Source organism: Centroberyx affinis, unplaced genomic scaffold, assembly GCF_046629955.1.
Source record: "Centroberyx affinis isolate AG114_WGS23_722 - 3 ecotype Tasmania unplaced genomic scaffold, CSIRO-AGI_Caff_v1 ptg002082l_1, whole genome shotgun sequence".
Lineage (NCBI taxonomy): Eukaryota > Metazoa > Chordata > Actinopteri > Beryciformes > Berycidae > Centroberyx > Centroberyx affinis.
Genome location: NW_027280409.1, coordinates 63,068 through 78,893, shown reverse-complemented (window position 1 = coordinate 78,893; position 15,826 = coordinate 63,068). Strand labels below are relative to the sequence as shown.

Here is a 15,826-nt window from a genome sequence, read left to right as displayed (position 1 = left end):
CTGAGGTTGACACCTGCTGGTGAAAAACAAGAACTACAACGTTGGCGCTCTAAATAATGGGTAACGTAATGCTGCATTCAAGTACTATTGGAAAAAAAGGTCTTTACGTTTAATAGCAACGATTTTTGGGGTCCATCGTCAAACCACATCAGGACTGCTGAGAGACTGACGCATATTCAGGCTCAAGTTGAGGTAATTCTGATCTTTAAAGCAGGGCTAATTTAAGTCTAATGCATTTATACCTTAAATTTAATACAGCAATATTTCTTCTCAAACAGCGGGTAGTCCAGTCCAGTAAGCTACGTCTTATGTTCTCATGATGTATTATTTATGAGCTGGAAGCTGAGGCGAACGGTATTTTCAAGGAGTATTTATTATTAGTGAACGTTGTTTTCTAGCAGGAAGCTGGTATCTACAGTTTTTCTCATAGGACTTGAATGTAACATAAATAACCAATCATCGATTGTTTTGGGCGGAAGTTGCATCCGTGGGTTTGTTACCAGTTAGTTAGCTGCATGCTATTTAGCAGGCATGTATGTTATCAAATAAACCTAAAGCTCTTTAAATTGTTTAGTATCTGAATGTGAGTTATTTGCAGCGTACTGGTAGCTGCATTTTCCAACGGTGAGAAAAGATAACGAGGCAAAGAGAACTTGCTGCTGGCTTTGTGCATCATTAGCATTGAGCTAATATTACCGATAGCATTGCGCCGAACTCTGTTAAAAAATAGGAGTTTAATGCTACCTTTCTTATCGGCAAAGTTTACAGACCTGGTAGAACATGACTTACGTACTTTTACGAACTATTAGGAACCCCTCTTCAATTCGGCAGTACTAGTTTCGATAAAAGCCGCATGTATTACTATATGTCAACTGTTATATTTGGTTCGCCTGCTGTTCTCACAATCTTCTTTGACCAAAATAACGTTACCCCATGCAGGGTGGTAGCGGTAGCACTGTAAACCAATTCTAATTCATATTCTTATTCCTAAAACCAATAATTCATATTTACCAGAAAACCCTAATGATTCAGAAATCATATTGTTTTACCTATCTATTGTTTCAAGTCGTAATGTTATTACCGTGTACTTTTGCGACGTTAAGCTAACAGAATTTTGCATGGAGTACGTCGTGGAGCACAGAATGTATCGGCTAAAATAACTATTTAATGCTAACATTAGCCTGTGAACTTATCGTTATGAAGGGCTAAGCTATATACATTAAACATAGTTGTGGACTGTTATAACATTAGGAGGTTGGTAATAGCAGCAATACACAATAACTAAAGTCAGTAACACACAGGGACATACAGTATGTGGCATTATAAAAAGCAGTAGTCATGCTTGCACCCACATTGAAGTTCTTCATGTATCCATTAATTCATTAAGTCAAACGTAGTTTAATAAGTGCTGCAACAAGGCAATCTTGGTTCCATTCCACTTATCAGTGATTTCAGTCAAGTTGGTAGAGTGGGAAAAAATGTGGTGCTCTGAATGAGTCTAAATACAATCAAAGCCACTATTGGGGCAACAGCATTTCCGCAGATGGTGCAAGTATAGTCAGGGGCTTTAGATGTGGATTTTGAACAAATTCTTAGAAAATGGCTAGTAATGAATAAAACTAGTGGTGTTTAACTATGGTATTCCTCTGCCCTCCTACAGTGAAATGGACAAGAATGAGGCACTAATCCAGACAAAACCCAGCAAGACACTGCTTATCCGCCACTTACCAGCTGAGCTGAGCCAGGACGAGAAGGAGGACCTCCTGAAATATTTTGGAGCGGAGTCGGTCAGGGCCTTCTCAAAGAGAGGTCCTCTGGTAGGTTGTGCCTGGCTGACACCTTGTGAGCCAGAAATTCATTTAAGTTTACCTATTCTGTTGCTTGAAATCTGTTCACATGTAGAATGAAATGACAGAAACAACCCGCGCTATACTGGGCTGGCCTGGCTTATCATTTTGTGCAGACAGTATCATACAAGACATTTTTATATTTCCACAGAAACATGCAGCTTTTGCATCCTTCGGCAGTGAGAGGTCTGCAGAAAAGGTGAGTTTTGTTTTTATAGTGGTTGCAATTGGATTAAGTTTAAGACATGCTTGCATAGATGTATAGACAACATTTCACTTAATCTGAATTGTGTGCTCCCCCTTGCATCTCTTTTAGGCTCTCAGCAGGCTCCATCAGCTACAGATTCTTAATCATACGCTTGTTGTGGAGTTTGCCAAAGGCCAAGATCATGTCACAGTATTGAAGGACCCACCAGTGTCAGACAGGTAACTTTCCTAAACCACCTAGATGTATGAGCTATGACCTTCATCTGAGATAAATCCAGACGTTGCTTTCATGTAGGAAAAAATGCTTTCTTTCTTTTTTTTCCAGTACGAAAGGTAATAAAGGAGAGCAGAGGAAACGGGAGAAGAAAGAGCCAAGCATTCCCCTCATAGAGACAGGCGTTGCGCCTAACCTCGGGTAAGTGTGGCATGTATGTGCATAGATTCAGTTAATAACATAATGTTGGTGTGACGTGAAACCTCTTTTGATTTCTGAACTGAGCGGGCTGTTTCAAGCCAGCAGGGTCAGCTGTCAAATGGCAGTAAAATGTGTCTTTGGTGGATAGTTCAATAAGATTCACCTGCCCACCTGCTCACTTGAATTCCTTGGTTGTATGCCTGCTCTCAAACATTGTCCCTTCTTACCACTATACACATTCTCTGACTGTGAGCCAATCAAATCCAAGCAAAACAATGCCTAGCATTGATCAGGCTGTTAAGCTGCTCTACACAATGCATCAGTGTCTGGATGGGTTAACTAGCCTAATGTTAATTGAAACTTAATGTGATTTCTGTGTGGTGACACATAGGCACTCACACACTCAACCTTATGACATTTAGATCAGGTGGCTGGTGAGTGGTGCTGCCTGTCTGATGGTCCTGTAGATTTATGATAACATAGCCTGATGCCCTCTATAGTCACTGTTTGTCGGTTAGGACATCGTTCTATTGACATCCGAATTGGGTTTTGGACATCGGCACAAAACATTGTCGGCAGCTTCTGTCTAACAATATGAGTGTCAGCCTTCAAAAACCCATATTAGTTGAACCCTAGAATGAAAGCTCGCCCAGGAATGTTTACATCACATCCCGTGTTTTGGTAATTGAACCTACCTCGATATTCCCCGGGGTGTGCGAGGGGAAGTCATAATCCAATTTCTCCCCCTCACAATCAAGTATGCATGTGCGACACATGCACTCCAAACCTGGTTAAAGTGCTGTCAGGTTTGGTATTCACTGGCCTCCAGCCTGGCTGCTGCCTGCCTCGCTGCCTCCCCGCTGCCTGCAGGCTAGCTGACAGTGTAAGTCTGGATGGGAATCTGAGAGCTGCAGTCAGGAGCTGTCAGCGGCCTCGCGCCCAATTAGACGGCCAGGCCGCCACCGTGCGCCTGACAGGCCGTCTGTCCTGCCAGTTGGTGGCACCAGGTGGTCTTTGATACCCCTCGCTCCAAGGCTGACAATCTGCACTGCGCCAGCTACAGAAATCCAATCTCCTTCCCCTCGTATTAAAGAGCAGCATATTCTAATATTGGTTCCAACAAGGTTTTAGGTGAGGGGAACGTGTCGTTTAGTTTAGGTTAGACTGACATATTGGGCCATGTACTAAAATGTTGATGTCAGCCAGTCACTGTCGTCCACCTCTGATATGATGCTGTTAGTTTGATTACATGTTTACTGTATAATTGATCAATACTACACTGGTCTATGGAAAGACTTTAACCTGAACTGATTCTAATGAGACGTTTTGATTGGATTCCATACAAGTATGCATGAATGTTTTTTTCTTCTTCTTTTTCTTCTTATTATCGTGGACTTCAATTGAGAGTTTTAGTGTCTAAGTGTTTAAATGCTGTTTCAGAGGCTTTTCTGCAAAATTCTGGGGGAACCACTGAACACTTGTAATGTTTTGACATTAAAATAGTCATAAAGATGTTGGATATCAGAACAAAAGGCGGCAGCGTCAGTCCAAAAATATTGGTATTGTTATTGGCTTTCAAAAACTCATATTTGTCGACTGTTGCTTAATTAAATTGATTAAATCTAACGCTAACTGTCTTGTGACTGATAACTTTTGATTATTCTTCCCAATCCCAGCAGGATTGCTGTAACACAAGTCTCTCTGTCATCCCACATTACATCCACTGCACTCACACTCCCAGGCTGGGCTTATTAGACCTGGGCTGAATTAGATTTGTCCTCTCGTGCCGTGCCCAGACTTGGCCTATGAAAGTTATTATTACATGAGGACAAGCCTTGGTGCTGACGTGGCACGCTGGTCCCAATGTCCCTTAATGGCTGGATTTTACATTTTGGTTGTGGAGTGCTCGTCATTTGAAGAATAAGCCACCTAGCTAAAGCTCACTAGCCTGCTCACATATTCATGTGTCCCCATTATTTTGACATGTTTTGTGAGGTATTGTTCTTAAGGTAGCAAGTTGCAACTGCAGATTTTCCTGTAACCAACTCTCCTTTTTCCCTCTCTCTCTCTCTCTTTTTTTCTCTCTCTCTCTCTCTCTCTCTCTCTCTCTCTCTCTCTCTCTCTTCCAGGTTGAAATTTCAATCAAATCCCACTTTGAAATATTTATACCCACCGCCTTCAAATGGAATTCTGACAAATATAACACATGCCCTCTTGAGTGTGCCAAAGTTTTATGTTCAAGTGAGTACATCCTGCGTTAATCATATTATTTTTAGTGCTCGGCTAATACCTGGAAATTTTGCATGTGCAGATGTTGGTCACCTCTATGTCTTCATTGGCGCTATTCATGTTTGTCTCTGAATTCATTCTTTCCTATTTTTAACCCAATCTGAAAAGTGGGAGTTTACTAAAAATATGCAAATATGACAGCATTTCTAGGCTTCAGATTGAAATAGTAAAATGGAAATCCCATTCCAGAATAAGTGTCCCAGTGGTTTTTGAACTGCATCCAACCTCTTAAAGATCAAACAGCAAACATTTGCCTTGTAAATTTCAATTTGGGGAGCAAGTATTAATAATAAACCATAAGTGGGAGGCATGAGTTATGGGTTTAACATTTCCCTGGGAGCTGGGCCGCCTGGATTTTCACCGCTGCTCCATCCTGCTCCGGTGTCTTGGTGGCGCTAGTGTGTCGCAGAGGAGCTGCCTGCATGCTTAGCCACACCAGCAGCAGCTCCCTTCAGCCTCAGTCTCACCTTGATCCTTGTGTTGTAAATGAAAACGCAAAAGCTTAGCAATCTGGTTTTACATATGGAGCCCGAGTTACATGCTGTCTATTTGAGATCAGCAGTGTATTTATATTACCAGTTCCCACACAGCTCTTGGTGTAATTGAATTTACAGCTATAACTAAGCCTGAGAGTGGTATCACTGTACTAACACTTGGCTCTCCTATTACACAGGTTCTTCATCTGATGAACAAGATGAATTTGCCGTGTCCCTTTGGCCCCATCACAGCTAGACCCCCCATGGTAAGCCCATATAATACCAATACCAATGAATTCCAGCTTTTAGAGAAACTTAGCGCTCGTGAAACCTGTCAGAGGTGTTCTCGAGCCAAGCCGTGTCGCTCTGGTCCCTGCAGTTTCAGCTGCCCCCTGTGCCGCCCGTCCCCATGCCTCCCCCCTTGCCTCCCGACTACCCCCCTTTACCGGAGGAGGAGATGGAGCTGTCCAGCGAGGAGGAGTCGGAGTATGAGAGCGAAGACGACGAAAACAAAGAGAGGTGAGGCGCAAATAACCGCTGACATTAGAGAGGACTCGACTCCTTATGAGATTTTTCTTGGGGCAAAAGATTTGACGTTCATATTGTTCGGCGTCATACGGCAGCTTTCATTAGAGCCCATGTGTTCACGTGTCATTCGCCGGTATTAATGTGTCTCAAAGCAAAAGTGGTTTAAACAGGCATTAAGTGGGAGGGTCTTGCAATTCCAATGGTTGGAAGTGTTTGGGCTGTTTTTGGGAGTTTTGAAAGCAAGAAATCTCAGAATCTCACAGGGAGTTGATATATATGCAATAGCAAATTATCAACCTGCAGATATGTTATGGTTATTTTGTGCTATGGGGCAGTAAAAATCTTACTTATTGCCCCTTTTAAACTTGAAGATAAATGCATGTTCAATATTCAGGTTGTGCTTGGATATCGGGGTAGAAATTGTTCCCCTTTTCCTTATGCTTGCTTTATTGCAGGATTGTTCGTTTGATGGGCCTGGTCAACCAAGCGTGCAAGAGACCCCTGAGAACAAAAACCGCCTCCAAGAGAAAGAAGCCCAAGATCAAGGATCTACTCTACGCTCCCAAACCGGACTCTCAGAGGTACGCCAAGGCACTCATGCACGTCCCGGTCCACACGCACAGCTTCCTCTTGAAGACACTGTTTATAAGCCCACTAAAAAAAAGCAGGCGGCGAAAACCTCCTCATAAAGATAGCCCCGTGTGACCTGGAGACTATTGTTTCTGCACGGCACATACCCCTCCCTTAATGACAGCCCGTAACTCGGTTTCGAAACTATAAATACACACACACACACCCCGGTGTCCCTCGGCCGCGTGTTGCAGACTGGGAAATATCTCCGGTTGACCAGAAAACAAAATATCCCAACCCTTAACCCGCTCAGGGGCCGAGTTTATTGTGGCCGGTTTTAGAGGCCGGCGGTGAGGGAAGCGCTGATTGTCTCTGCCTCCCCCAGCGCTCCGGTGTTGCAGCCCTCCGACGTCTTTGAGCAGCCCCAACCCGCCGGGCCGAAGAAAATTGAATTCCACATTTCGGCTCCAGAAGTGGCGGCCATATTGGAGGGCGGCGGTCCAAATCGAGGGGCGGAGTCTGCGGATGAGGGCGGAGGTAAGGGCTCCACTTACCCACCTTCACCTTAGATATTCACTTCCTTAGTTCATCATTACGAGTAAAGCCAAGATCTCCTCTGGCTTATGTGGTACCATATTGCTGGAACTAAACCAGTGGTCAAAGTCAAAGAAGCATTTCTATCTATTTGCCATGAGTTGACCAATCAAATGTGATAGCACACTGTAATTCTAGCAACAATAAAGTGACATAAACAATAGTCTCAATAAGCTGATTAACACTTTAAACGTGGAGGATCTAGGAGAGTTTCTGTCTGATTTGCTCCTAAATCTCTACACTACTTTTCAGTGGGCTGGTAAGTTTCTAAACCACCAGAGAAGAGAAAGCCAGGATTTCCAATGAAAAGCAAGTCCGTGGGTAGCAAACAAAAATTATAATGCATCATATGGAAGTCCTGTAGCACATTTAAACTAAGATGACACACTGTTGCCGCTGCATTTGGGCTGTATTCTGCCAAACAGTATGAGTAAGTGCGCCTAGAGATAGGTGTATGCCTCCACTGGCCTTGGATCGAATCCCGCCACAGCTCTCTGACCTGTGTTTCTCTCACTCTGTCACCCTTGCTTCTTTCCCACAGTCTAAATAAAGAATAGAAAGACTTACCTTGAGTGGACTGTCCACCCTCCTTCTGGGGGAAAAAGCAGTATAAGGAAGAGGGGGGGGTTTGGGTATCACTAGCGTACATGACATTAATTATCACGATGAGACAGGAGGTGATTCCACACATTCGATGCTCCCGTCGACATCAGTTGAAGCCCTTACCGTGGGCGAAGTCAAAACAGAGTGTTAGACAGCAGTGTATCGCAGGGGGAACTTGCACTGTAAAGGCTCTGCCATTATCTGTACAAGGAAATGTCATTGGGGGCACAGTGCGTGTTACCCGTCAGCCGAGCAGCTCCCCGCTCGCCTTATCTCCCTTCTCTCTAGCTACCTGTTTCTACGACTTCACTCCCTGGCAAGCCCCTGAGAAGTAAAATAGATCTCAAAGTCAAACACAAAAGATTTCCTAAAGGCACGGGAAAGATAAACTATGACAGCTGGCTTTTTGGATTAGTCTTGTTTTGGGGAAGTGGGGGGGGGTGTGGGATCCGATAAACAAGCTATTTAAATGAAAAAAAAAAGGGGGAGGCGGGGGGGGGAGATAAGGAGGAGGATAATTTTGAAAGGAGTGATCTAGTTCTCTGCCGTGAGTGTATCAGAAAAGCTTCCCAACGCTTCTTGCTCCGCTGCACACACACATACACCATATGTGGATGACAAGTTTTTCCCCCCCCCTCTGGATTTGTACAGGCTCACTGCGCTTAGTAATTCCATCTACTGTGTGTGTGTGTGTGTGTGTGTGTGCACTCCTCAAAAGTCCGCCACCGAGTTATTTTCCCGACTGCCTTTCAAACTCATGTTTGCAAAACAGGAGTGGATTTTGAATTGATCTCAGTTCTTCGTTTGAAGTAGACTGAATGCGTCAATAGTCCACTCTTTGCACAGTTTCTCCTTGATCCTCTCCTCTTTCAATTATCAGTGTGACCAATTCTCACATCTAGTTGTTAATATTCCTACCAAAGCACAGTATCCGTTGTATCAAACCATGACAAAACAATATCACCGATGGAGCTGTTGTAATCCTCGACCAGTTTTTAAAAGTGCTATTTGTAGCATTTTTAAACATCAATATATCATAGTCAATCTAATTGTGATATAATTACTATAAACACAAAGAGGATGTTGCTTCCGGCCCCCCCCCCATCCTTGGCGTCTCTCTCTTTACTGAAGAGGATAAACATGTTGGAAGTGATTCTTCCATCGGCCTTTCACTCTCTTCCACCATCTGTCATCGCCCGAATCTCTGAAAGCGTTGGCTCTGCTTGTGCTGGAAGAACAGCGCCCTCTTCCTGTTCTGTAAAGCAATCCAGCAGATTTCCCTCCAAATCTGATCTGGTGGCACCCAATGTAAAATGCAGTGTAGAGGCCAGTAGAGGCTGCCAGTCCTCTCACTGATAGTCTTGTTTGTTTACAGTAATCATACTAATGTCTCAAAATTAGTGTGGTAATGATTTATTGATGTTAAAATGCTACATGTAACATTGTCTCCATCAGCAGAGGATGAGAGGGAGCCCGTCGCCAGCGGCAGTCAGGAGGCGCCGGGAGCCGAAGGCTTTGGGAAGCTGTACCCCAGCGCCCAGGCCTCCCAGCAGCAAGAGGAGGACAGCGAGGAGGAGGAGAACCTCCCCTCCGACGTCATCTCCAGGAAGGAGCTGGAGAAAGGACGGCTGTCCAGAGACGGTAAACCTCACCTATATAGGGGCATGGGATTCCTGGAATATTGTAGAAGTTTGAGAAGGTCTATCAGGGGATTTGATAAATTATCTGGGGAAGTCTTAGAATATCAGGGTATTTTACAAATGGCTCACACTTCAGGAATACACCAGAATGTATTGCACTACTTGTTTAACACATTTATTGCATGGCATGGCATGGTGGTTTTCAGCTGTTTTTATCCATAGCAAGCCTGAGTGGAAACCAGACTGTTCACGCCTTTAGAAATTTTATAAACTGAAAAACACTGAAAAACCAGAAAGGAATAATTTTTAGTTCATGGAAGAACTAAGTTGCAACTTTTTCATATAAATAAATGTCCCTTTTGATACTTTCTATCACCAATTGATACCATACAATAGCATATCTAGAAACCCCTATCTTCTTCTACCTCCATGATGAGCAAGACGTGGCTGTTCGTCAAACCTACCATTGAAACAAATCACCCACGGCACATTTTCCCCATGCAGATACAGTATACGCCAGCTGAGCTAGTATATGTTAACGTCACCGCTAAAAAGAACTAGTTGCAAGGTGTTGAGATCAAACATTTAATCGTCGCTTTAATGTTGCAGCGCATCTCTTAGTTCTACAGTCCATTCCGGCTTAAATAAAACCGACTGAACGGTTGGCATGGAGTTGAAATGACTTTGAATTTGCCTTCATGTCAGTATAGGCAGGCCCTGTGATCCTTTGTACCTATTTTTGCAATGCACCTTGCGTCTACTGAGTTCCCCCCCCCCCCCCCCCTTCTCTCTTTTAAAACAGAGATAAAAAGGATGTCTGTGTTTAAAAATTATGAACCGGGCGAGCCAACCTGCAGACTGTACGTGAAGAATATCGCTAAGCAAGTGGAAGAGAAAGTAGGTGCATTTATAGCATTTGACCCACTTAAAAATCTGTTTGTGGTAACTGCATATAATGCCTATTTTCGAGTATTAATTTATTGCTTAAGTCCATTATAAATCATCAACATTCACGTTTAATTTCGCCATGAGATGTATAGTTAATGCCCAATAGATCCCACTTTACTTTACGCTTTATTGTATCAGTAACGTTTTTACTTTTTCTTTGACTTTTTCTGCTGTTGTTCATCATTTGTCTTCCAGGAGCTGAAGTACATCTATGGAAGATACATCGACCCTTTGTCCGAAGACGAGAGGAACATGTATGTTGTGCTGTCCTTTGCACAGTAACAGTAACATTCTCTATAAAGGGTTTAACTTGTTCATTCATGATCAACCGCTTCACCCCAAATTTATGCAACGTGTTTAGCGGAGTTTAAAGTAAAAGTCCCTCTGACCAGTTGAATTTTCAAACTAACGTGGTTGAAGATGGACTCAATTGATTCCTCCTCCATCTAAAACTTACCACCAGATAACCAGCCTCTGTGTTAATGTCAGCTTGCAAGCAAAAGCACAGGATCAAACCAAGCACCTGCAGTTCCAAAAATGCAGTGTTGATGATCATATTTCTTCCACTACCTGAAGCTTATTGACATGGTTTGCAAGTCACGTCACACCAGGAGTGTGTCTGTTATCAGATTTTCGTGAACTATTTTAGAATCTAGCACTTTCTGACACTTTCTCTTGAAAAGTTTGGGTTATCTCGACTGTACGTAATGTTATTTATACATAACTAACTTGAGGTGCTGATCATGACGAACATTCACACTCACTTTTGTGCGCCAGCGGCGCTTCACGTGAATTCTCCTCCTGAGTCATCAAACCAAATGCTGAACAGAGGGCTAGGCTCTTAAAACAGATGTTGGCGATGAACTAGAAGAAGCAACTCTGCTGACGAAACATTTGGGTGTTTACTGGCCCTCGATCGTTTTCTGGATCAAAGCTTTTATTTGCTGTTTTAAAGCCATTACAGTCTGCTAGTGAAGTGTGAATGACTAAACATGCTGTGCATCTGATAGAAAATTGGTAGAAAGTGTTGTTAGTCCTACTTGCTTTGCAAATTTCTAACTTCTATCAGTGGTTGTCAGTGGTTGTCAATCATGTGCCACTACAGCAGCTGAGATCAGATTAGCAAAAGGAACTAATCAGTGAAGTCAGCTGCTGTAGTTTTTGGTTCGAATGAAAGCCTGCAGACTCTTGGGCCTCGACGGCAACGCGATTGAGAACCACCATTCTATGTGGTTATAAATAGACGTTTTCCTCACTCAACGCCGAGCGGCTTCATCGCGCTGTCGACTCGGCCGAGCCGCAAGTCGCCGCCGATAACGACGTGTCCCCCCCCCCCTGCCTCCCCTTCTCCCTCAGGTTTGACGTCGTGTTAATGAAGGAGGGCCGGATGAAAGGGCAGGCCTTCGTGGGGCTCCCCAGCGAGCGCAGCGCCGAGAAAGCCCTGCGGGAAACCAACGGCTACGTTCTCTACGACAAACCCCTCGTCGTCGTATCCTCTTCGTCCCCTCTCCCAAGAAGAGACGGGTGGGTGAGGTGGGGGCTGTTGTGATTTCATTTCAACTTGATGTATGATTACGTGACTTTTTTTGATTATGTAGACTCCACTAAGCAGCTGGGGTAATGTCACTTCGTGGACGCTAAAATCCCAAGTTCAACATTGGACAAACAAAAGTTCACCATTATCTTCTGTTGTCGAGGTGGTATCAGGGTTTTGTCAGAATCTCCATGCAGAACACAACTTTTTTTATTTGAGGTCAGACTGCGCCCTTGTCTGGCAGATGATGTCTGTCTCATACAAGCGGATGAGGACAAAAGGCATTTGTGTGCGCGGTGTGTTTCCAAGCAACAGCTGTGTGAGCGCCCCGGCCTCGCAAGATTAGATTAGGTGTGATAGAGAACATGACATAATGCACACCTTCAAGGTGTTAGAGATCAATTTAGATCAATTTCTATACATTGACCAACTTTTTAGTTTGACATTTGATTGAAAGAATACTCATTTGAAATCTGCTACTGCCACTGAACCCTGAACTTGAGAAACATTTCATTGCAAAATGATCTTGTTGGTTCTACTTAAATATTTATGAGGCCATGCATCCACCTTCGATTGAAAGCTGCGAGTTCACGCCCTCTCTCTGGGGGTTGTTGAAAAGCATTCTGGGATCACCGACTTAAGTTGAAGTAGTTGAGCCATGTGGAGGGAAAGTGGGTTCACCAAAAAAGTGAATTACATCACTTCATCACAAAATATCTCAGTGAACATCACAAATTGATGATGGAGTATCTAAGGGTGGAATTTTCCTTTTAAATCTTTGCTAGCTTGCTCATATTGTCCTCTAGTGACATTTCTAGTTCTCTAGTTAGTCTAAAGGCACCAAGCAGAAATGACAATATTGCCAGGTGCATTTTCATGCAACCGCAAATAACAGTAATCCCCTTATTTATAAATTTTACATTGAGATTTTAGGCTGATCCATCTTAAGATATAATATCACACAATAGAGCATATTGCATATGAAAACGTCATACCACAAGTGACTAAGGTAATAAAAAAAGAGGCTGTATGTGATCAAGTAGGCACCGCTCATCACAGATGTTTCATTGGATTTGGCCCACAACACTTTCAGAAGGATCAGCAGTCCTTAACCGCTGTACCTGCTCTCGACACCCATAATTACACATCAACTCTTGAACTTGTCAAACGGGAACAAGGGTGTCGATTTTGACGGTCTTTTAACGTTCATCCCGTGACCAATTAGCATGGCGGCAGCATAGCGGTCTTTCCAAGTTCAGAGGATGAGCGGTGGATTCTACAATGCGCTTTGCTTTGAGATCTCGTCCTGCATGTGGGTTGTAAGTAAGTAAGGAGGAAGGTGAGATAGGGTTAGACTGTCATATTGCTTTGTAGAAAAACGACGGAGTGTATTCAAAGGCAGCATTCAAAGGTAAAGCATGATTTACGTCTGTATGAAAATCCATGGAGAGTCAGAGTGGTGCTAGTAGAGCAAAAGATTTAAATTGTTTTTCAGAATTTTATCCCTGTCAGACATAGATTTAATTTAGATGTTAATCTGCCGCGCATCTTGTTGTCAATGCTGAGCACTGGTTTTTAAGCTGCTTAAGTTTTAGCCAATCAGAAGAGGTGTCTTTTAGTGTTTATCTCAGCAAGCATTCGATGGACAGTGATGTTCAGGAGGCGGCCAAGTTCAGCGTCAAGCCAAACAAGCACAGAAGTTTCACTATTATTACAGCACAGTAAAAATTCATATCAAACCAGCTTTGAAAACTGTTTTGAATGAACACCAGAAAGACAATCAGGACCTGATTTCACAAAACGATGCAGGTAGCAGCTTTGGACACATTCATCTTTTTGCTATATTTACTTGGGTGTTCAATGTTGGTGAAGGTTGTCGTATCAACTTGCATTCAATGTCAAAATGTTTGCTTGGATGCATTGTGCCGGGCTTTAATTATTTTAGTATTTCTAAATTCTGTGTTTTTAAAAGGACAAATCAAGGCTATTGCCGCATCATGCAAGAACTGCTCACAAAAGTTGTTGAGGAACTGTGCCCTTGAAAGTTCGGTACAGTGATCCCTAATATAATGTGGAAATATACCAGAGGAAGTGTGCTTGTAATGGTTGTGATTGTAACTCACATGTGGTAAGGTGGACTCAGATTGGTTCTTGGGTTTGATTCTCTTCGGAGTATCGAGAAGTTGCGTGAGGTTCATCTCAGTACAAATGTTTTTTTAAGCAGCCGGAGGCAGAGGACAGCCAGTCCCAATTTAGATTCCTTATAATGATTATTTCAGTGCTAGCCAGAGACTGCAGTGTGACCAGTAGTGCCAGTGAAGTCTCTTTAGATGCTAAAGGGTCTAACAGCCCTACTACGAAGATTGGTGAGCTGAAAGAAAGACTTATGTTGAATTGTTGAATGTCAGTGGGCGTCATTGAATTTATTGAACTGACTGTCTGGGAGGATGAAGACTTCGGGGTCAGCAGGAGAGGCCCAAACTCTTATAAGGTCCATTTTGGCCGCTGGAACTCTGGCATTTTATGAGCAAATATCCGAGACATTTTCTCAGATTAAATTCATACGAGGTGGGGAGTGTGACAAGAAAGAGGGCCTCCCTGGCTTAAAGCTGCAGTATGCAACTTTGACATTAAAATGACTATGAATAAATGGGATATATTATAGGGTAAACTTCAACCTGTTGTTTGAAAAGCGGTCTGTTTGACCACGTTTGCTGCTCCCAGACCTTAACTCCGAGCTCACAGCAATTCGCCAGGTCAGCCAGACCCAAGCAGGACGGCACAGACGCCAAGAAGGGACCCAAACAACGCTGAACTGGACAGGTGAGAGAGGTTCCTATCCTGTTGAAAGAAAATATCGAAAACGTTAAAACGGGCTTCATTGTCATTGTAATGGTATTTTCTTTTTACACTATTCAAGATGTCGAGCGTTGATATTGTGGCCCAGCAGAACCATTTGTATCCTTATTCTGGCATATCCTTTGGAAAATATTTTTGGGCAAACCTTTTAACCTAAAGCCACTGAAAATATATTGTAGTTTAAACACAAAAGGATTGAGTTGCATGCCTTGTGCTTTTTTTTCTGCAACTTATTGTATGTTATTTCCCATGTGTTCAATTCAGTTTACCCCTTTAGTAAACCTATTTTCGAATATCTAAAACTTTACTTTACAACGCTCTCTACCTTGTCTGACTCTTAATTGCAGGTGAAGATCGTCACAAGTCTTTCTTTATTTTTTAAATAAAAGTATTTTATTAAAGCATTTGTCGTGTTTTCATCTTTTTTTGCAGAACTAGCACAGGCCTGAAACGTATGTCACCATTTTGCAGGGACACTTCAGTATAACCATCATGACTGATTATCTTTAGTCCCAAACTTAAGACGGCACAGACAGCCGAGTAAATACAGAGAGGGGAAGATATATGAGATCTAGATTGGCTCAGCAGCAGATGGTAGGGTGTCAACACAGTGGAAAAACCACAGTCCTGAAGAGACGGCAAACAAACCAAACAGACTGTGGTCTGTGGGAAATTGCTGGGACTGGGTTAGCTTACCTGTACAATCCCTGGCTGGCCCCATCTGTGTGATTATGGAGAGTAAACCTTGGAGGGTGAACTGCTCCCCTAAACAGCCATCATATCTGAAGTTTTTGGAAATCCAATTTGTTTTTGTCCTCTCTGTTGGAAAACGCACTGGGAATATGTCAATCATAGCCAAATTAAAGTTTGTAATGTCTATAATGGGTAAGACATTAAAAGAGGAAAAATTCAATTCAGGGTTCTCACGCTCCTGGAAAACCTGGAAGTCATGGAATTTTAAAATAGTTTTGTCTTCCTGGAGAAGTTCTAAAAAATCATAAAAGGGTGAAGAGTTTTAGAAAAGTCATGACATTTGTGAACTTTTTTTTTTCCTTGTATCCTGTCAAATGTCAAAAAGCTGTGGCTGGCTCCAAAACAGTCTAGACCTGTTGGAGGAAAATGCTGTTGCTTGCTGACTTTTTTTTTGTTGACAGCTATAATATAATAAACCTTGATTTTGTCATGCTTAATGTTCGTGTAGTTGATGGTTACTTTTTAATTCAGTCTCATTTTGGAAATTTGAAAAGGGGTCATGGAATAGTTTTGGATTGGAGTCTCTCCCACTACTTTCACTCCAAAACAAACAATAAGTGGCA

General features: G+C 42.8%; 1 protein-coding gene across 2 annotated transcripts; it reads left to right on the top strand.

Moving 5' to 3' along the window:
• Window positions 1-502: 502 nt before the first annotated feature.
• On the top strand, window positions 503-14,865 carry rnpc3 (RNA-binding region (RNP1, RRM) containing 3). Of its 2 annotated transcripts, none has more exons than XM_071531438.1 (15): window positions 503-642; window positions 1,661-1,817; window positions 1,999-2,046; window positions 2,164-2,273; window positions 2,380-2,469; window positions 4,599-4,710; window positions 5,432-5,500; window positions 5,614-5,753; window positions 6,218-6,343; window positions 6,718-6,869; window positions 8,988-9,170; window positions 9,972-10,066; window positions 10,313-10,371; window positions 11,474-11,606; window positions 14,397-14,865. In XM_071531438.1, the coding sequence occupies exons 2-15, from the start codon at window positions 1,665-1,667 to the stop codon at window positions 14,463-14,465; spliced, it is 1,539 nt and encodes a 512-aa protein (XP_071387539.1). In that variant the 5' UTR covers window positions 503-642; window positions 1,661-1,664; the 3' UTR covers window positions 14,466-14,865. The 2 variants fall into 2 exon arrangements, with proteins under 2 accessions (XP_071387539.1, XP_071387538.1); XM_071531437.1 differs by having other exon boundaries at window positions 8,985-9,170.
• Window positions 14,866-15,826: the final 961 nt, after the last annotated feature.